Here is a 17,757-nt window from a genome sequence, read left to right as displayed (position 1 = left end):
AACTGACGCTGTGTTTTTGGATGATGTCACCAAGGGGCAGTGTTAGATCTCTTAATTTCCAATGAAATACGAACTCCAATTGTAGTTTTAATGTAACTTTATTTCTGGCAGACAGCAACAATCTTCTGGCTTTAAGCCAGGTCTTTGTCCTTCTGAGACCACGTGGTCAAAATGGCTGTACTTATACCTGGATCAATTTACAGAAAAGAACTCGCCTTCTTTGACCTTATTGGCTCAATTAATAGTCTTTTAACCTTTTAATTGGCTCGCTACCCAAGGGTGCTAAAATGTCAAGTTGATTGATGACTTAATGCAACATGCTACCACTCATGTAGCATCTCTGACTTGTTGTCTGTGAATTTTCACAGCCTGTCTAAATGCAGCCTGTTTGAATTCTCTATCAGGCAGCATGTAGATAGTAAATGGATAGTAAGAGGAGATATTTACGGACATATTTACTGAGGTATACAAAAGCATAGGCCTTACGCTAAACATCAGTAAGACAAAGGTCCTCCACCAACCTGTCCTCGTCGCACAGCACTGCCCCCCAGTCATCAAGATCCACGGCATGGCCCTGGACAATGTAGACCATTTGCCATACCTCGGGAGCCTCATAACAACAAGAGCAGACATTGATGAGGAGAATCAACACCGCCTCCAGTGTGCCAGTGCAGCCTTCGGCCACCTGAGGAAAAGAGTGTTCGAAGACCAGGCCCTCAAATCTACCACCAAGCTCATGGTCTACAGGGCTGTAGTAATACTCGCCCTCCTCTATGGCTCAGAGACATGGACCATGTACAGTAGACATCTCAATTCGCTGGAGAAATATCACCAATGATGTCTCCGCAAGATCCTACAAATCCCCTGGGAGGACAGACACACCAACATTAGTGTCCTCGACCAGGCCAACATCCCCAGCATTGAAGCACTGACCATGCTTGATCAGCTCCGCTGGGCAGGCCACATTGTCCGCATGCCAGACAAGAGACTCCTAAAGCAAGCGCTGTACTCAGAACTCCTTCATGGCAAACGAACCAAATGTGGACAGAGGAAACGTTACAAGGACACCCTCAAAACCTCCCTGATAAAGTGCAACATCCCCACCCACCCTGGCCAAAGACCGCCCTAAGTGGAGGAAGTGCATCCAGGAGGGTGCTGAGCACCTCTAGTCTCTTCGCCGAGTGCATGCAGAAAACAAGCGCAGGCAGTGGAAAGAACGCACGACAAACCTGTCCCACCCTCCCTTACCCTCAACGACTGTCTGCCCCACCTATGACAGGGACTGTGGCTCTTGTATTGGACTGTTCAGCCACCTAAAGACTCATTCTAAGAGTGGAAGCAAGTCTTCCTCGATTCCGAGAGACTGCCGATGATGATGAGTAAGAGGAGGGATGAGGCCGATTAGAGACCAAAATGGAACCCTACGCATGGTGGCAGAGGGCATGGCTGAGGTACTCAATGACTACTTTGCATCTGTCTTTACCAAGGAAAAAAGAGGTAGTTAAGGTACTGGATCGGATAAGAATTGATAAAGAGGAGGTACTATAAAGGTTAGCTGTATTTAAAGTAGATAAGTCACCAGGGTGGAATGCATCCTAGGATGCTGAGGAAAGTAAAGGTGGAAATTGTGAAGGTACTGGCCAAAATCTTCCAATCCTCCTTATATATGGGAGTGGTTCCTGAGGACTGGAGAATTGCAAATGTTATAACCTTGTTCAAAAATGGTTAAACTCAGCAACAACTGGCCAGTCAGTTTAAACTTGGTAGTGGGGAAGCTTTCAGAAATGATATTCCGGGACAAAATTAACAGTCACTTGGACAAGTGTGGATTAATTAAGGAATGCCAGCACGGATTTGTTAACAGCAAATCGTGCTTAACTAACTTGATTGAATTTTTTGACAAGGTAGAAGAGAGGATTGATGAGGGCAATGCGGTTGATGTAGTTTATATGGACTTCGAAAAGGTGTTTGATAAAGTGTCACATAATAGGCTTGCCAGCAAAGTTGAAGCCCATGGAATAAAAGAAACAATAACAACAAGGACATGAAATTGGCAAAGTCACAGGAATCAGAGAGTAGTGCTGAATGGTTGTTTATTGGACTGGAGGAAAGTACACAGTGGAGTTTCCCAGAGATCCGTAGTAGGAACACTGTTTTTCTTAATATATATGAATGACTTGGATGTGGGTGTACAGGGCACAATTTCAAAATTTATAGATGACACAAAACTTGGAAGTGTAGTGAACAGTGAGGAGGGTAGTGATAGACTTCAAGAGGACATAGACAGGCTGGTGGAATGGGCGGACACGTGGCAGATGAAATTTAATGCAGAAAAGTGCAAAGTGATACATTTTGGTAGGAATAACGAGGAGAGGCAACCTCAATTAAAGGGTTCAATTCTAAAGGGGGTGCATGAACAGAGAGACCTGAGGGTATATGTGCATAAATCATTGAAGGTGGCAGAGCAAGTTGAGAAAGCAGTTAAAAAAGCATACGGGATCCTGGGCTTCAAAAATACAGTCATAGAGTACAAAAGCAGGGAAGTTATGATGAACTTGTATAAAACACTGGTTCAGCCTCAACTGGAGTATTGTGTCCAGTTCTGGGCACCTCAATTTAGGAAGGATGTGAAGGCCTCAGAGAGGGTGCAAAAAAGACGGTGGAGAAACGTTAAATGAACATGGAGTGGTCAACCATATCAACGGCTGCAGACAGGTTGAGAAGGATAAGAAGGGATAGTTTACCTTTATCACAGTCACAAAGTGTTATGTTCAGACTAAATCCACCAGGACTATATCGCAAACTCAAACTGTTGTGACCTTGGTCTCTTTATTCAGACTCCAGAGTGAGGAAGCAGCATGGTGAGTCACCTTTTATACCTGATTGCCCCAGGGTGCACAGGTGACCCTGAGGTCTCCCACAGGTGTGCCCCCTAGTGGTAAGGTTTACATGCATACATAACATCACTACCCCCCCCCACCCCCCACCCAAAGTCTTATGTGAAAGTTATTTGTAAGTTGAGGCGATCTGGCACCCCTCGTCCCCGGGTCGATCGCCTGGGTTGAAGTCCTGCCATAGTGGGTTCATCCTCGTGGTCGATGGCGAGATTGATCGTGTTAGTGGGTCACTGGGGGCCAGGTCCTTTTACGACGGTTCCTGGTTATCTGTAGTTCGCAGTTTGGTCTTGTCCAAATGCTTTACTCATTCGTCCAGTACATGGTTTCATAATCAAACGCTCAGTTTTCATCACATGCACTCCATTCCCCCCTCCCCCCCCCACCCTTGGCTAATGCGATGCTAGCGGCCAACTGGGGCCCTGAACATGGTCTACATCACTTATTCTGATGTCGCATGGAGGGGCCGTGCAATTATGGTGCATTCTCTGCTGATGGTGTACGGAAGGCTCGGTTCTGAGTGATTCTGTCTGCTGGCTGCGTAGCACCCAGGATAGCCGGGTCTATAGGGAGTCTACCGTGACACTCGTGGTGCTAGGTTTAGTGGTTTGGGCTGTCTGCTCCGGGCTATTGTTGCTAACCCTGAGGTCTAGCAAGCCCAGGATGGCCGCAATGTCCTTGAGACTTTCGGTAGTGGCGGGACGCCTAGAGGTCCCTGTGGTTACTGGGCTGTAATATGGGGACCCCGGACCACCGACTGTGTGTAGCCGCCCTGCCTTCCTTTGCAACGTGGGGATGGGTCTTTCATCTCTGCGACGGATAGGTTGCCACATCCTGTCTAGCAGTTCACCTGTGGCAGGCGTTAACATGGGATCCTGGCTGGTCCAGGTCATAAGCTGGGGGGCTGTTACGGTTGACACCTCGCTTTCAAGCACTTCCACGACCGCGAGTGGGTCTGCAGGCTGCACCATTTCCACCCTAGTGGTGGGCAACAGTAGCCAACTAAGGGCATTAGTGCTGTTCTCAGTGCCTGGTCTCAGTGCCTGGCCCGTGGCGGATCATGTTGCAGTACACAGACAGTGTTGGACCTTCTCGAAACAGCGCATCGATAATGGTGCCTCTACTCTCTCAAGCTTGTGGGATGAACAGCTTGTCTGACTCGAGCACATATCGGGACACTCTTTGGTACGTCTCTTTAGTGCCGTGAATACAAGCTGCTGCTTTGTTTAACCTATTGGATACATGTTCAATCGTTTGGGGCTCGCCTGCTACTTTTGCTTGCTGCACAACACTCCCGATCCCGTGTGGTAACATCTCACTTGCTACGAATACTTTGTCAGATACATATACAACTGGTTGGGGTTCGTCCGCTACTTTGGCTTGCTGTACAACACACCCGACCCCGTGTGATAACACATCACTGTTACAAGTACTTTGTCAGATACATATACGACTGGTTGGTGTTCGCCCACTACTTTGGCTTATTGTAAGGTACCCCCAACCCCATATAATGGTACATCATTGGCCGCGAAAGACAGCTCACAAGGGTTACATAGTGCACACAATTTATTGGATCGTAGTGGGTTCCTAGCCTTCTCAGCAGCCGCCCCTTTACCTTTGCCCCAAACCCAGTCATCTTCCTTGCTGGGCAACACATCCCTCCATTCCGTTTCGGCGACCTCCCGTGGTCTGGACGCACTCTCGTCCCGTGGTCTGGATGTCCTCTCATCCGTGTCCGACTGCCATGATCTTCCTCCCCAGGTATTTTGCCTCTGGCGTCGAGAAGATGCATTCGGATCATTTCGGCTGGACTCCCACTCCGCATGGTCGACCTGGTGCCTCTTCCATCGTCGCGAAGAGTTCGCCGGCTTCGGGTGGTGGGTACCACGCCTGTACCACTGCTCGGTTGATCTTCACCTCCTCGTGGTCGTGATGAGCGGCCTGTGCCTCGGGGATCTGCAATTGGATCTGCACTTCGATGCCTGGTTCAGCTGAAGATGGGGGTTTTCTCAGCCTTAGAGAAGGGGAAACCTCATTCACTGGAGAAGGTACGCAGAGGTCTTCCCAGTTCTATCGAATCTTCCCCATCTACCTCCTGCCAAGCAGCGTTGGCCCATCACCTGAAACAAACCACAGTGGTAAATCGTGCACTGCTCCCTCATGGAATACTCTTATGTCCGCACTACCAATAACTGGTATCAGTTCTTTGGTGTAGGTGCACAGCTTTGCCTGAATTGGGACCAGCTCGGGTCGCTTGGCTTCGTCGCTCCACGGCCTCTCAAACCTTCTGGCTCATAACTGATTGACTCGCCTCCGTGTCTAGTTCCATGGAGACTGGAGTGCTGTTAAGTTCAACTTTTAACATTATTGGAGGGCTTTTGGTGGTGAAGGTGTGTATCCCATATACTTCCTCTTCATCCTCAGATTCAGTTGCCTCTCCTGCTCATTCATCATGATCCTCGCTAGATCGGTTGTCCTCTCCTGACTCTGCCACATGGTGAGTCAGAGATCGTTTGCACATTCGCTGGAGGTGCCCCATTGTTCCACAGCCCTTGCACACATAGGGCTTAAATGTGCATTGATGAGCTCTATGGCTGCTCCCGCAGTGCTAACATGGTGCTAATGGATACGCATTCACACCCCATGGCAGACTCTGAATCACTCGAGGCCTAGGTCTGGCCTCTGCAATCGGGTGGGCCCGGCCCTGTGCCGTTCTGCCTGCTGAAAACATTATTTTGTGCACGGTGCTTGCCGGTGAGCTTCGATACTGTGAAGATATCTGTTTTGTGTTATCGCTCATGGATATAAAGGCTTGGGCTATCGTGATGGCCTTGCTCAGATCTAGGGATTTGGCAGACAGCAGTTTGCGAAGGATGACCTCATGGCCAATTCCAAGCACGAAAAAGTCCCGTAACATTTCCCCCAAGGATCTTGCAAAGTTGCACTGCCCCGCAAAGCCTCTTAGGTTGGCGACAAAACTCGCCACATCTGGCCCTTGGAAAGACGATGCATGTAAAAGCGGTACCTGGCCATCAGGATGCACTGTTTTGGCTTGAGGTGTTCCTTAGCCCACGTACACAGCTCTGTTTAAGATTTGTCCGTTAGTTTGACCGGTGCCAGCAAACTTTTAAGGAGGCCATCTACCGATGACCCACATACGGTGAGGAGAATCGCCATGCGCTTGATCTCTGTTTCAGCCGTGTCCAATTCGTTGGCCACAAAATACTGTGGAGGCACTCAACGAAGGCTTCCCAATCATCACCTTCAACAAATCTCTCAAGAATACCAACGGCAGCCATTACCACATGAAAGTTCGTGATCCGTTACTCGTCGCCAATTTGTTATGTTCAGACTAAATCCGCCAGGATTATATCGCAAGCTTAAACTGTTGTGACCTTGGTCTCTTCAGACTCCAGAGTGGGGGAGCAGCATGGTGAATCACCTTTTATACCTGTTTGCCCCAGGGTGCACAGGTGACCCTTAGGTCTCCCACAGGTGTGCCCCCTAGTGGCAAGTCTTACATTTTGGTAAGGTTTACATGCATACATAACACAAAGGATATCATTTGTGGCTTTGATGAGAGCTGTTTCGGTACTCTGCCAGGAGCGGAAATCTGATTGGAGGGAGTTCAGGGAAAGATGGGCATGGATTTGAAAGAGTTGTTTTTTTGAGAAGAGGATGATGACGGCAGATTTGAAGGAGAGGGGGACAGTAACTGAGGAGAGTGTACCATTAATAGTGTCAGCTAACATGGGAGCCAGAAAAGGAAGTTGAGTAGTCAATAATTTAGTGGGAATAGGGTCGAGGGAACAGGATGTGGGTCTCATGAACAAGATGAGCTTGGAGTGGTCATGAGGGAAGATCGAAGAGAAACTGGAGAAAGATGTGAGGTCAGGGCTAGGGCAGGAGGGATCCTTAGAGGAAGTTTGGCCTGGTGGGCTGAGGAAGGAAGGGAAGTGTCGGAGGCAGCTGATCGGATGGTCTCAATCTTAGAGACAAAGAAATCCATGAGCTCCTTGCACCTGTTATTGGAGGTGAGTGTGGAGGAGACAGTGAGAGGTGTTAAAGAAGACTGTTAGCAGAAGAGAATAGGTCGGGGGTTATATTTGCATTCCAGAATGATCCTGTATAGTGAGCAGTTTTGGCAGACAAGAGTAGGACCCGATAATGCTTTATGTGGTCTAGCCAGATCTGGCAATGAATGGCTAAACTAGTTCAAGTCTACGTCCCTTGGACTTAAGGGAGCAAAGATGAGGGCTGTACCAGGAGAATGGCCAGGGTGAGAGAGAGTAATGGTTTTAATAGGGACTAGGGCATCAAAGGTGATGGTGAGGGTATGGTTGAGCAGATCGGTGTCTGCAGAAATGTCGTGGTGAATGGAGGGCGAAAGGCTGGACAGTTGAGATTTCATGTGCAGTTGTAACAGAGTTGGGAGAGAGTTTTTTTCAGGAATGGACACAGAAGGAAGTAGGATTTGTGGGGAGGGAGAAGGGAGGATGTGGGTGGTGAACAATAGATGTAATAGCAGCGCATTTGGAAAGCAGCGACAGGATCGGTCCAAGTCAGCATGGATTTATGAAAGGGAAATCATGCTTGAGAGGATGTAACTAGCGGAGTGGACAAGGGAGAACCAGTGGATGTTGTGTATTTGGACTTTCAAAAGGCTTTTGACAAGGTCCCCTACAAGAGATTAGTGTGCAAAATTAAAGCACATGGTATTGGGGGTAATGCATTGACGCGGATAGAGAACTGGTTGGCAGACAGGAAGCAAAGAGTAGGAATAAACGGGTCCTTTTCAGAATGGCAGGCAGTGACTAGTGGGGTACCGCAAGGTTTTGTGCTGGGACCCCAGCTATTTACAATATACATTAATGATTTAGACAAAGGAATTGAATGTAATATCTCCAAGTTTGCAGATGTCACTGAGCTAGGTGGCAGTGTGAGCTGTGAGGAGGATGCTAAGAGGCTGCAGAGTGACTTGGACAGGTTAGGTGAATGGACAAATGCATGGCAGATGCAGTATAATGTAGATAAATGTGAGGCTATCCACTTTGGTGGTAAAAACAGGAAGGCAGAATATTATCTGAATGGTGACAGATTAGGAAAAGGGGAGGTGCAACGAGACCTGGGTGTCATGGTACATCAGTCATAGAAAGTTGTCAGGCAGGTACAGCAGGTGGTGAAGAAGGCAAATGGCATGTCGGCCTTCATAGCAAGAGGATTTGAGTATAGGAGCAGGGAGGTCTTACTGCAATTGTACAGGGCCTTGGTGAGGCTACATCTTAAATATTGTGTACAGTTTTGGCCTCCTAATCTGAGGAAAGACATTCTTGCTATTGAAGGAGTGCAGCGAAGGTTCACCAGACTGATTCCTGGGATGGCAGGACTGACATATGAAGAAAGACTGGATCGACTAGGCTTATATTCACTGGAATTTAGAAGAATGAGAGGAGATCTCATAGAAACATATAAAATTCTGATGGGATTGGATAGGTTAGATGCAGAAATAATGTTCCCGATGTTGGGGAAGTCCAGAACCAGGGGTCACAGTCTAAGGATAAGGGGTAAGCACTTTAGGACCGAGATGAGGAGAAACCTCTTCACTCAGAGAATTGTGAACCTGTGGAATTCTCTACCACAGAAAGTTGTTGAGGCCAGTTCATTAGATATATTCAAAAAGGAGTTAGATGTGGTGCTTATGGCTAAAGGGATCAAGGGGATCAAGGGGATCAAGGGATCAGAGAAAGCAGAAATGGGGTACTGAAGTTGCATGATCAGCCATGATCATATTGAATGGTGGTGCAGGCTCGAAGGGCTGACTGGCCTACTCCTGCACCTATTTTCTATGTTTCTATGTTTCTAATACAAGGAAGTGGCCAGAGATGGCTTTATCTGCAATTGACACAATGGGAGTAACAAAAACATAAGGGTGGCTGTGACTATGGGTTGGGAAGTTTACCTGGAGGGAGAGATTACAGGAGGATAGGAGGGTAGTGAACTCAGAGGAGAGCAAGCATACTGAATTGAGATGGAGGTTGAAATCACCGAGTATGAGAAGTCGCTCAGTGCAAAGGCTGAGGGAGGAAAGTAGTGAAGATATCTCAGTGATAACATTTTTATGGTATTTGGGTGGCCAGTAGAGAATGAGAATTTTAAATGAGTGACGAGATGCTCAAAGGAGGAGAAAGTGCCCGAGGTGTAGGGTGACAAACCAAGGTGTAATTTGGTAATGAGAACCACAAAGCCACCACTGCGATCTGGGCGAGGCAAGTGGTAGGAGGTATAGCCAGGCAGGGAGGCTTCATTTAAGGGTAAGGTGTCATCACCCCTTAGCCAAGTCTCCGTCAGGGCCATGATGTCGATGCAATCATCCACAATAAACTCATGGATGGCAAGGGCCTTTTTCACAAACGAATGGACATTCTACAGGGAGATGTGGAGAGGATCAGTGACAGCTGATCTACTGCCAGTGTCCACAGGGTCAGCACTTGAAGGGGTGATTTGGACGGAGAGGAGATTAGCAGGATTAGTCCCCAGCAGGCATGCTGGGCAGGAGGGTCAGTGAGAGAGTTGCATAGGACAGTTGGGGTTGCTACTCGTGAGGATGCAGCGACGCTTCGGAGGATGCCACGAGAGGCACAGAGGGAAGCTGTAGGCTTATCAAAGAGGGAGTCGAGCCTAGGACGGTGACAGGTCGAAGAGTAATGAAGAGTTGGGGTAGGGATTTGGGAGGGAAGAGTATTCGAGAGAGGAGAGATGAAAGAAGGCCTGAAGATAGGAGAGAGCGGTCAGGGAGGAATAGAGAGAAAAGATAAAGGGGGAGTAAAAAGTGGAAATAGAAGTAAATGGCTTGGGTCCGGAACGGCAGCCAAAATGGACACTGGGAAAAGCTCAATTTACCTAGGCCTGGTTATGTAGCAATTATAGGGATGCATACTTCCTGGTAGTAGCTGGGAATAGTTTGTTGACAATAGTAGGGAGTCCAGATTAAAGTCAGAGGGCCTGTGGAGGGATAAAGTTGACTTAGATAGGATGGAGTTTATTGCAATGAGAATGAGAATCGGTTACGGTGCAGAAAGATGATGGCGAAGATGACGCGGAGTTGGAGATCAACGTGGATCAGAAGCGGCGGAGAAAATGTAAAACCACTAGCCAGCGACCAACAAAGCTGAACAACCCATAGAACGAGTCACCCAGCTCAGTAAAGATACAGCCATATTGGGGGAAGATTTTTTTTAGCAGCAGAATCAGAGACCCAGCAAATGAGTCTGGTGATGTAATCCAGTGTAGTTCAACGTAGTCTGTGTAGGAACGTACTCTTGATGTGCAGAAAAGTTCAGGAATTCTGAAACCAAAGTTGAGAAGAGCTCAGTGAGAAGCAGAGTGCAGGGGTGGGGGAATGGGGGAATGGGTAATGGTTAACATGTAGTTAGGGCTAAAAAGCACCAACTGATAAAGCCAGGGGAACATGAAAAGTGAAGGCGAGGAGATTTAGGACTGAGAGGGAAAAGGATGGCAGGAGATTCCATGGATAGCAGTGAAGAGCTCTTGAGCTCCATATAGAACTGCCAGCCTAGCGGCAGTTTAGGACTAAGATGAGGAGAAATTTCTTCACTCAAAGGGTTGTGAATCTTTGGAATTCTCTACCCCAGAGTGCTTTGGATGGTCAGTCATTGATTATATTCAAGACGGATATTGATAGATTTTTGGATATTAAGGGAAACATCATCATCAGAGACAGTCCCTCGGAATCGAAGAAGACTTACTTCCACTGTAAAAGTGAGTTCTCAGGTGACTGTACAGTCCAATACGGGAATTACAGTCTCTGTCACATGTGGGGCAGACAGTCGTTGAAGGAAAGGGTGGGTGGGAAGTCTGGTTTGCCGGACGCTCCTCCTGTTGCTTGTGCTTGATTTCTGCATGTTCTCGGTGACGAGACTCGAGGTGCTCAGCGCCCTCCCGGATGCTTTTCTTTGCCAGGTGCCAGTGGGGATGTTACACCTTATCAAGGAGACTTTGAGGGTGTCCTTGAAATGTTTCCTCTGCCCACCTGAGGCTCACTTGCCATGTAGGAGCTCTGAGTAGGGAAAGAAGGGATATGGGGATAGTGCGGGAAGGTGGAGTTGAGGTAGATCAGCCATGATCTTATTGAATGGTGCAGCAGGCTCGAAGGGCCGAATGGGCTAATCCTGCTCCTATTTCTTATGTTCTTTTTGAAGAGGAGGAGGAGGTAACCCAGACAGCCCCTTTCTTCCCAGGCTGTCCAAGATCGAATCATCCAACTGCGGTACTAGTGAACGCAATGCCAATTCCCCATTCAACAGTAGTCCCACACCTTAACTTCCCTCTGTTACTGACCATCACAGCAGCCACAATGCCACAATAAAAGCCACCACAAAACAAACATTCCAAACCAATTTTGTGAATCAAGCCATTACAATATTTAATTCAAAAGTCAACTAATCATCCTTTTGTGCCTGCATTCCATGTGCCTTAGACTGTCCTAGTGCTTCTTCGAGGTGCTACCCCATTGGCTGCAGCATGGCTGATGGAAGGCTGCTAATGTTCAGTTGGGGAGACTGAAGATGGCCTTCCAGGATGATTTCGAGCAACTCTGGGTCTAGTAGGTCCGGCTTTGGACTGCATCACCTTGGCATGAGCGGCAGCAGTCTGAGCTGGTTGGCTGACAGGCAATAGTAAAGACTCTGGCAGAGTGGCAGTGGTGGGAAGATGAATGTTGTAATCCTAAGAGAGGACCGCAGGTTCGTGCTCCACGGAACCACTGCCACTCCCTCGTGGTGGCGCCTCACCAATCCTAGTAATCTGCTGGAGGACAAATTGTCAGATTGTTGGACTGCTGTGACACCCTGGGAGGCTTTCAACACCGGTAAGCACAGCCATGATGGCAGAAGTCTGTGCTTGTGTTGCAACAAGCTGACCTTTCATTGCAGCACTCAGACGTTGTGTGATTTCTGCTTGTGCTGCAATGGAAGCTGAGACATCAATCATCAGATATTGGATGATGGTTGGGCCCACAAGTGCACTAATGGATCTGCCCACCCCTTCCACGATGGAAAGGATGGGGTCTACGCTCTGCGCAAAGCCCTGTGCAAGGTTGGTGCTGGGTTCCTCCATGCTCCTTGCCATTGCATTCAGGCTTTCTGGCAGGTTTGCCAATGCACCACCATGCATTTCATTGTGCATACCCATCTGCGTTCTTCTGTCGGCCGCACCATTGAAGTCCTCATCTGAGTCCTCTGCAGCAGAATCCGTGTGCGACCTCGCCCTCGGTGGAGCTGGCACCTGCACTACCCTTCTCCCTACCCTGGCTGCAGCTCACCCGTGCCCAGTGACTCACTGCGTGCAGATCCTGCCTCTAAGATGCACTCTAAAGTCCGCGCAGTGCCAGTATCTGAAATAGTGGCTGAGAGTGTCAGATCGAGTGACGTGTCTCATCTTCATCGCTCCCCTCTTCCTCTTCCTCCTGGCTGGCCAGGTTGGATTTGAGTATATTCAAGACAGAGATCAATAGCTTTTTGAATATTAAGGGAATCAAGGGATATGGGGATAATGCAGGAAGGTGTTGAGGTAGAAGATCAGTCATGATGTTATTGAATGGTGGAGCAGGCTCGAGGAGCCGAATGGCTTACTCCTGCTCCTAATTCTTATGTACTATGTTCTTATTTCTTGGGTCTCTCGAATGAGAAAGACATAAGGGTAGGGTTGTGGTGAGGGTGGGTGGGGACAGGTGAATGCAAGAGGCGCAAGCTTACACCATCTACAGCTTGTAAGTCAGAAGAGATTGTGAGATGAAGGGGGAAGTGGGAATGAGAAGGAGGATTAGGTATGTGCATACCGTCAACTTCGGTGCTTTTAGCACCACCGCTGGCCATGGCCACAGTCACAGCCGCTCCAGTTATGGCAAGCAGCGTCTCCTCGAGTGGGGTCAGGATATGGAGGCACGCCTGACCCCCTCCGGTTTGCTGCAGCTGCCTACGTTCGTGCACATCTTATCCTGCAAGAGAGAGGGAAGTGTGTCAGTGAGTGTAGTTCAGTGTGTTTGGCTGATGTGACTGTCATGTTTGAATAGCTGGCAGTCTGTGCAAGCTGTGATATGTGGGTGTGAGGCTTGCAGCACTGGTAAGTGTGTGAGTGTAAGATGGAACATGTCAATGTGAGGTATGAGTCATGATTGATAGAGTTGTTGTTATGTGTGTAATGGGGGTATGGTGAATTGAGCAGTGTGAAAGTCTAGTGGTGCAGTTTGTAGGATGTGGCATTTGAAGATGAATTCACTCAACTTGACCACTCGTGTGAGGTCATTAAACTTCTTCCGGCACTGCATCCAAGTCCTCAGGGCTATACTGCTTGCATTGGCAATGATGATTATCTGCTCCCATTCCCTTCTCAGTGTCTGTCTGGAGAGCCTGCTGGCCCTCTGTGGATAAAAGACAACCCTCTTTTTGTCCACCTCCTGCACCAGGGCCTTGAGTGCTGCATCAGAAAATCTGGGAGCCCTCTCTCTGCCATGTTGCACCATTGTCACTCTTCCTGTAGGTCACACACTCCTCTACAATGACTTCCAGTACCTGCTGCAGCCAGAATGCACCTCCCCTTTAAGAGGTGCAGACAGGCATTAAGAAGTGCAGACTCACTTTAATTGCTGCTAGCCTTGCATGAACTTGGGCCCCCTGCTGAGCATGCAGCACTCTGCATGTATAGCGCTGGGCTGCATACCACTATCATTATAATTAACAGGCAGCACGAAGTTTGCGTGCTGCCTGCATTACCTTAAACGCACATCGTGATCCCCGTGCCCATTTTCGGGGGCTATCTAATTTTTAGTCCAAAGTCTCTCTGCTCATCTACTCCTTTTAAATTTTAACTATTTTCGTGTATATTTCCTCTTCTTTTTTTCTCTCCCAAAATGTAACATCCCATTTCTCTAACATCTATTTGCCCAATCTATTAAATCTGTCTATGTGCTCCTGAAGTTGCTTACAGTCCTTTTTACAGTTAACCACACTCTTTATTTGTTGATAATGTTGCTATTGCCTCCACTATACCCAAGTATATTTATGTATGTATATTGGAGGTTACTGAGCAATTTAGGGAAAGTTTTGTTCTCATAATGCATTGAGAAATGTATAAGTAATTAACTGTTATTTTTCACCATCCAAAAAGTCGTCATTGCCTTTTTGACATGAAGAGCTCTTGGAGGTAATGGAAACAGCTCCTGCTGAGCTACATTTGGCAGAACCTAATTTGATAACTAAAATCTTCTGTCAACTAACACAGGCCATACGTCATACACAGACCTACCAGACCCGACCGTGGTTTGTTTGTACGGCAATAATCTCTATTCTAAAAAACAACCAAATATTTCTCTTGTGCCATTTTGATTATTGTAGGTTTTTGTTTATTACCAGTTACATTGGTTTAGCAGATTTCTTCTAAAAGTAATCCACATGAGAAACAAACATAGATGTTGCAGCAGATGTTTCGATTTGAAGAAAATTATTCTAGGCTATAATTTATCTATAGTGAATCATTATTAACCATCATTTGTCACAAGAGGTTAATCATTAAAAAGTTTGTTTTAAGGTGATTCAAATATAATATCTCTACTGTATGAAGATGAAGGGGAATTAGTAGACTAAATTCCTAACTTTCTTAACGTGTTCTATTACGTGCTATATAAGTACATTTAACCATGCATTTTTGATATTTCTTTGTGCATTTTGGTATTTTAGCTTTTTTTTTTAGCACACATGCCCACCAGTTTTGTGTGGCATGTAAATGTGGTGAAAGGTAAATTGTGACATATGCCATAATAAAAGAATGGAGATCCAAAAATATAATAATGAATAGTCAGCAAGGATTTCTAAAGGGAAAGTGTTGTTTGACAACCAGATATAATTTCTCTCCAAAACAAAATATCTGCTGCAACAGGTATGATTTGTTTCTCAAGTGAATGAAGTTGTTCTGAGACTTTCAGATTATGACAATTAAACTTTCTGAAAGCAGACATAGTGCTGGGAAGAAGAAAAGTTGACTTCAGTGATTCTGATGTAAAGGTGATCATGGCAAAGATATTTAAAAATAATTAGCTTTTTTTGGACATTGAAATGGGCCTTCATTGGGCTTTTGTAAGTTAGAAAAAAGCTCTCGAGATGTCTCATTGGTTTAATACCATAGAAACCAGACAGGTCCCAGGATTGATCCCTGCTTTGCGCTGTTAGCTGGTCTGAGATGGCATGATGGCGGGGGTACAACAATTGGCTTCAATATCCGATAATTCAGTAATTCCTGGTGGTAAGTGCTCATGTGTGGACATTGGACAGGGATAGCTGCTGATTCCCAGCTTTCAGGCAAACCAAATGATAAATTACCTGATTTATTAACACTGGCATCCAGGAATACCCATTTGTTTTTCTGGATCTTTCTGACTGCATCCTGGATCCAGTAAATATGCCATGCTGTCAACATGCAGAAGCACACAGCTATGTTGACCGCCCTGTCCACTGCTTCGTGTTGATGCCATTTTGACAGTAGTTCACATATACAGGTTGGCATAACAGTACCTCCCATACACTAAATGCTAAAATCAAGCTTGTAGTCAGTTTAGATGGAGATTGGCTGCATTATTCAAGCATAAACATGAGAGTAATCTCTCCAGCTTAGGACTGCCTGCCACGACAGTGCATTATGAAGACAGGTTGTACAGACAAGACTTGTATTCCCTTGAGTATAGAAGGTTAAGGGGTGATCTAATTGAGATGATTAAAGGAGTTGATAGAGAAGATAGAGATAAACTATTTCCTCTGGTGGGGGAGTCCAGAACATTTCCAGAGTCCAGAATTTAATGCCACATTATTAAACCATAGTTTGCATCATACAAAAAGCAGACCATTCAATTATGACTATAAGCATATAGATGAGTCATTTACCCAGTTGCATAACCTTTTGCTTTCCCTAAACCTATGAGTGAATTCACAATTGCCACATATAAGAGCTGGAAAAGCTGCAGTATAAATTGGCACGCACATTTGTGGTGGTTTGGTATTTCCTGTCAAAGTACACATGCACATTCTCAGCAGAAGCACAGAATTATTGTGTGGGAAATTCTAATGGTGTCAGCCTTGGCTCAGTGGTAGCACTCTTGCCTTTGAGTCAGAAGGTTGTAGGTTCATTTCCTAATCCAGGGACTTGAGCACTAATATAACACTTCATTTTTGAGGGAGTGCTGCACTGTAGGAAGTGCCGTCTTTCGGATGAGATGTTGAACCAAGGCTCTGTCTGCCCCCTCAGGTGGACATAAAAGATCCCATGACACTATTCGAAGAAGAACAGGGGAGTTTTCCCTGATGTCCTGGCCAATATATTAAAAAAAGATTATCTGGTCATTATCACATTGCTGCTTTGGGGTCCTTGCTGTGTGCAAATTGACTGCCGCGTTTCCTAAATTACAACAGTGACTTAAAAAAAAGTACTTCATTGATTGTCTCATTTCATAGCTCCCATTCTTTGTATTTCTGTGAACTGAAATAAAGCCATCCTGTGACATCAACTTTTCAAACTGGTTTGGGCTCAATGCTACTTTCAAACTGATATAAACTTGTGAAGATAAACAGTATATTAATCAGCACATACAACATTTTATCTAAATAGCAGGCCCCACTGAATTTTAACTTCGTATTTTAGTACTGAAAGGCAATCAAATAATCCAGTTTTCTGATGTATATTTTTTTTATTATTGAAGCAATATAAAATTTCCTGCACAGCAAAGTAAGTAAAAGTGTAAAGATTATGTTCATGACTGCTCATTTAAAGTACTGTTGGTATTTCTCCAGAACAGAAAATAGTACTGAGAGAGAACCTGCTGCAGACTCCTATGATGAAGAGGCTGTGATCAATGAAAATTCCGGAGTTCAGACACTCCAGATGAAGAGACGAGCATTTGAAAAAAAGATGACTAACGAGAGCAGTACCCCCAGTCGTGTCCGTCGATACAGCCTGGGCCAAGCATCAAGGGAAGAATGGAAAGCAATGCGATTTAACAGGTGAAAGTCTCATTATAAAAAAACTAGAAAGTGACTTCCTGTAATCCAACATTAATAGTTAAGATATATTTTGAATAATATATGCAGTAAAACCTGTTATGAAGACTGGAATAAAAACAGAAAATGCTGCAAATAAACACCAAGTCAACACCAAATCACCAAGTTGATGTTTTCGGTATACCCTTCTTTGTGTATTTTTATTTTTTTTTGTTAATTTCAGATTTTTACCCCAGCATTTGTGTTTATTTTATTTGTAGTGTTATACAGACTGCCAGCTAGAAAATTACAAAATTCCAGGACATTTCAGTATTACATCACAGTTCTATTTGCCGATGAAGATTAAGGGATTGATTCTTACAACATTTTTTTTGTCAGGAACAGGGTTAATTTTTCATTGCATATTTTCACCATCAGCTAAATATGGCCAGAGTTTTCCGGGGGCTCAGCTGGCAGGATCGGTGGTGAGTCGGGTGGGAAATGTAATTTTTTTGATAGTGGATTGGGACCCCGCTGTCAACTGTCCGGGACACGCCTTTCCCACATGCGCGTGTGTGATCTCCAATCTGACCCAACCCGCAGAGGCGGGCAACCGTTGAGTTGGGTTGTTCACAGACTCTTAATAATGCTTTTAACTGTACCTTTTAATTTTAACTGCTCACCCATGGGGTCCATGCTGCTCAGGAATGATGTCTGTGAACCTGAGGCTGGAGTTGAATGGCCATTGCTCCAGCTGATTACTTGACCACTTCAGCTGTTCAGTAAAATCTCCCACCTGACAGATCTTCACTTTCCTCAGCTGC

General features: G+C 46.0%; 1 protein-coding gene across 3 annotated transcripts in view; it reads left to right on the top strand.

Moving 5' to 3' along the window:
• Positions 1-17,757, top strand: part of veph1 (ventricular zone expressed PH domain-containing 1) — a 451,519-nt gene that overhangs the window by 292,895 nt on the left and 140,867 nt on the right. The window contains exon 9 of one of the 3 annotated variants that reach the window (XM_070883555.1): positions 16,748-16,957. In XM_070883555.1, the coding sequence (XP_070739656.1) occupies positions 16,748-16,957 (210 nt within the window). Of the gene's footprint in view, positions 1-16,747; positions 16,958-17,757 lie in introns of those variants that run through there. The other 2 variants (XM_070883557.1, XM_070883556.1) reach the window with 2 other exon arrangements.

The sequence above is a fragment of the Pristiophorus japonicus genome, chromosome 6 (genome assembly GCF_044704955.1).
Source record: "Pristiophorus japonicus isolate sPriJap1 chromosome 6, sPriJap1.hap1, whole genome shotgun sequence".
NCBI classification, from domain to species: Eukaryota; Metazoa; Chordata; class Chondrichthyes; family Pristiophoridae; genus Pristiophorus; species Pristiophorus japonicus.
Note: the sequence above shows the minus strand (reverse complement) of the source record. Positions and strands in the feature narration are given on the sequence as shown.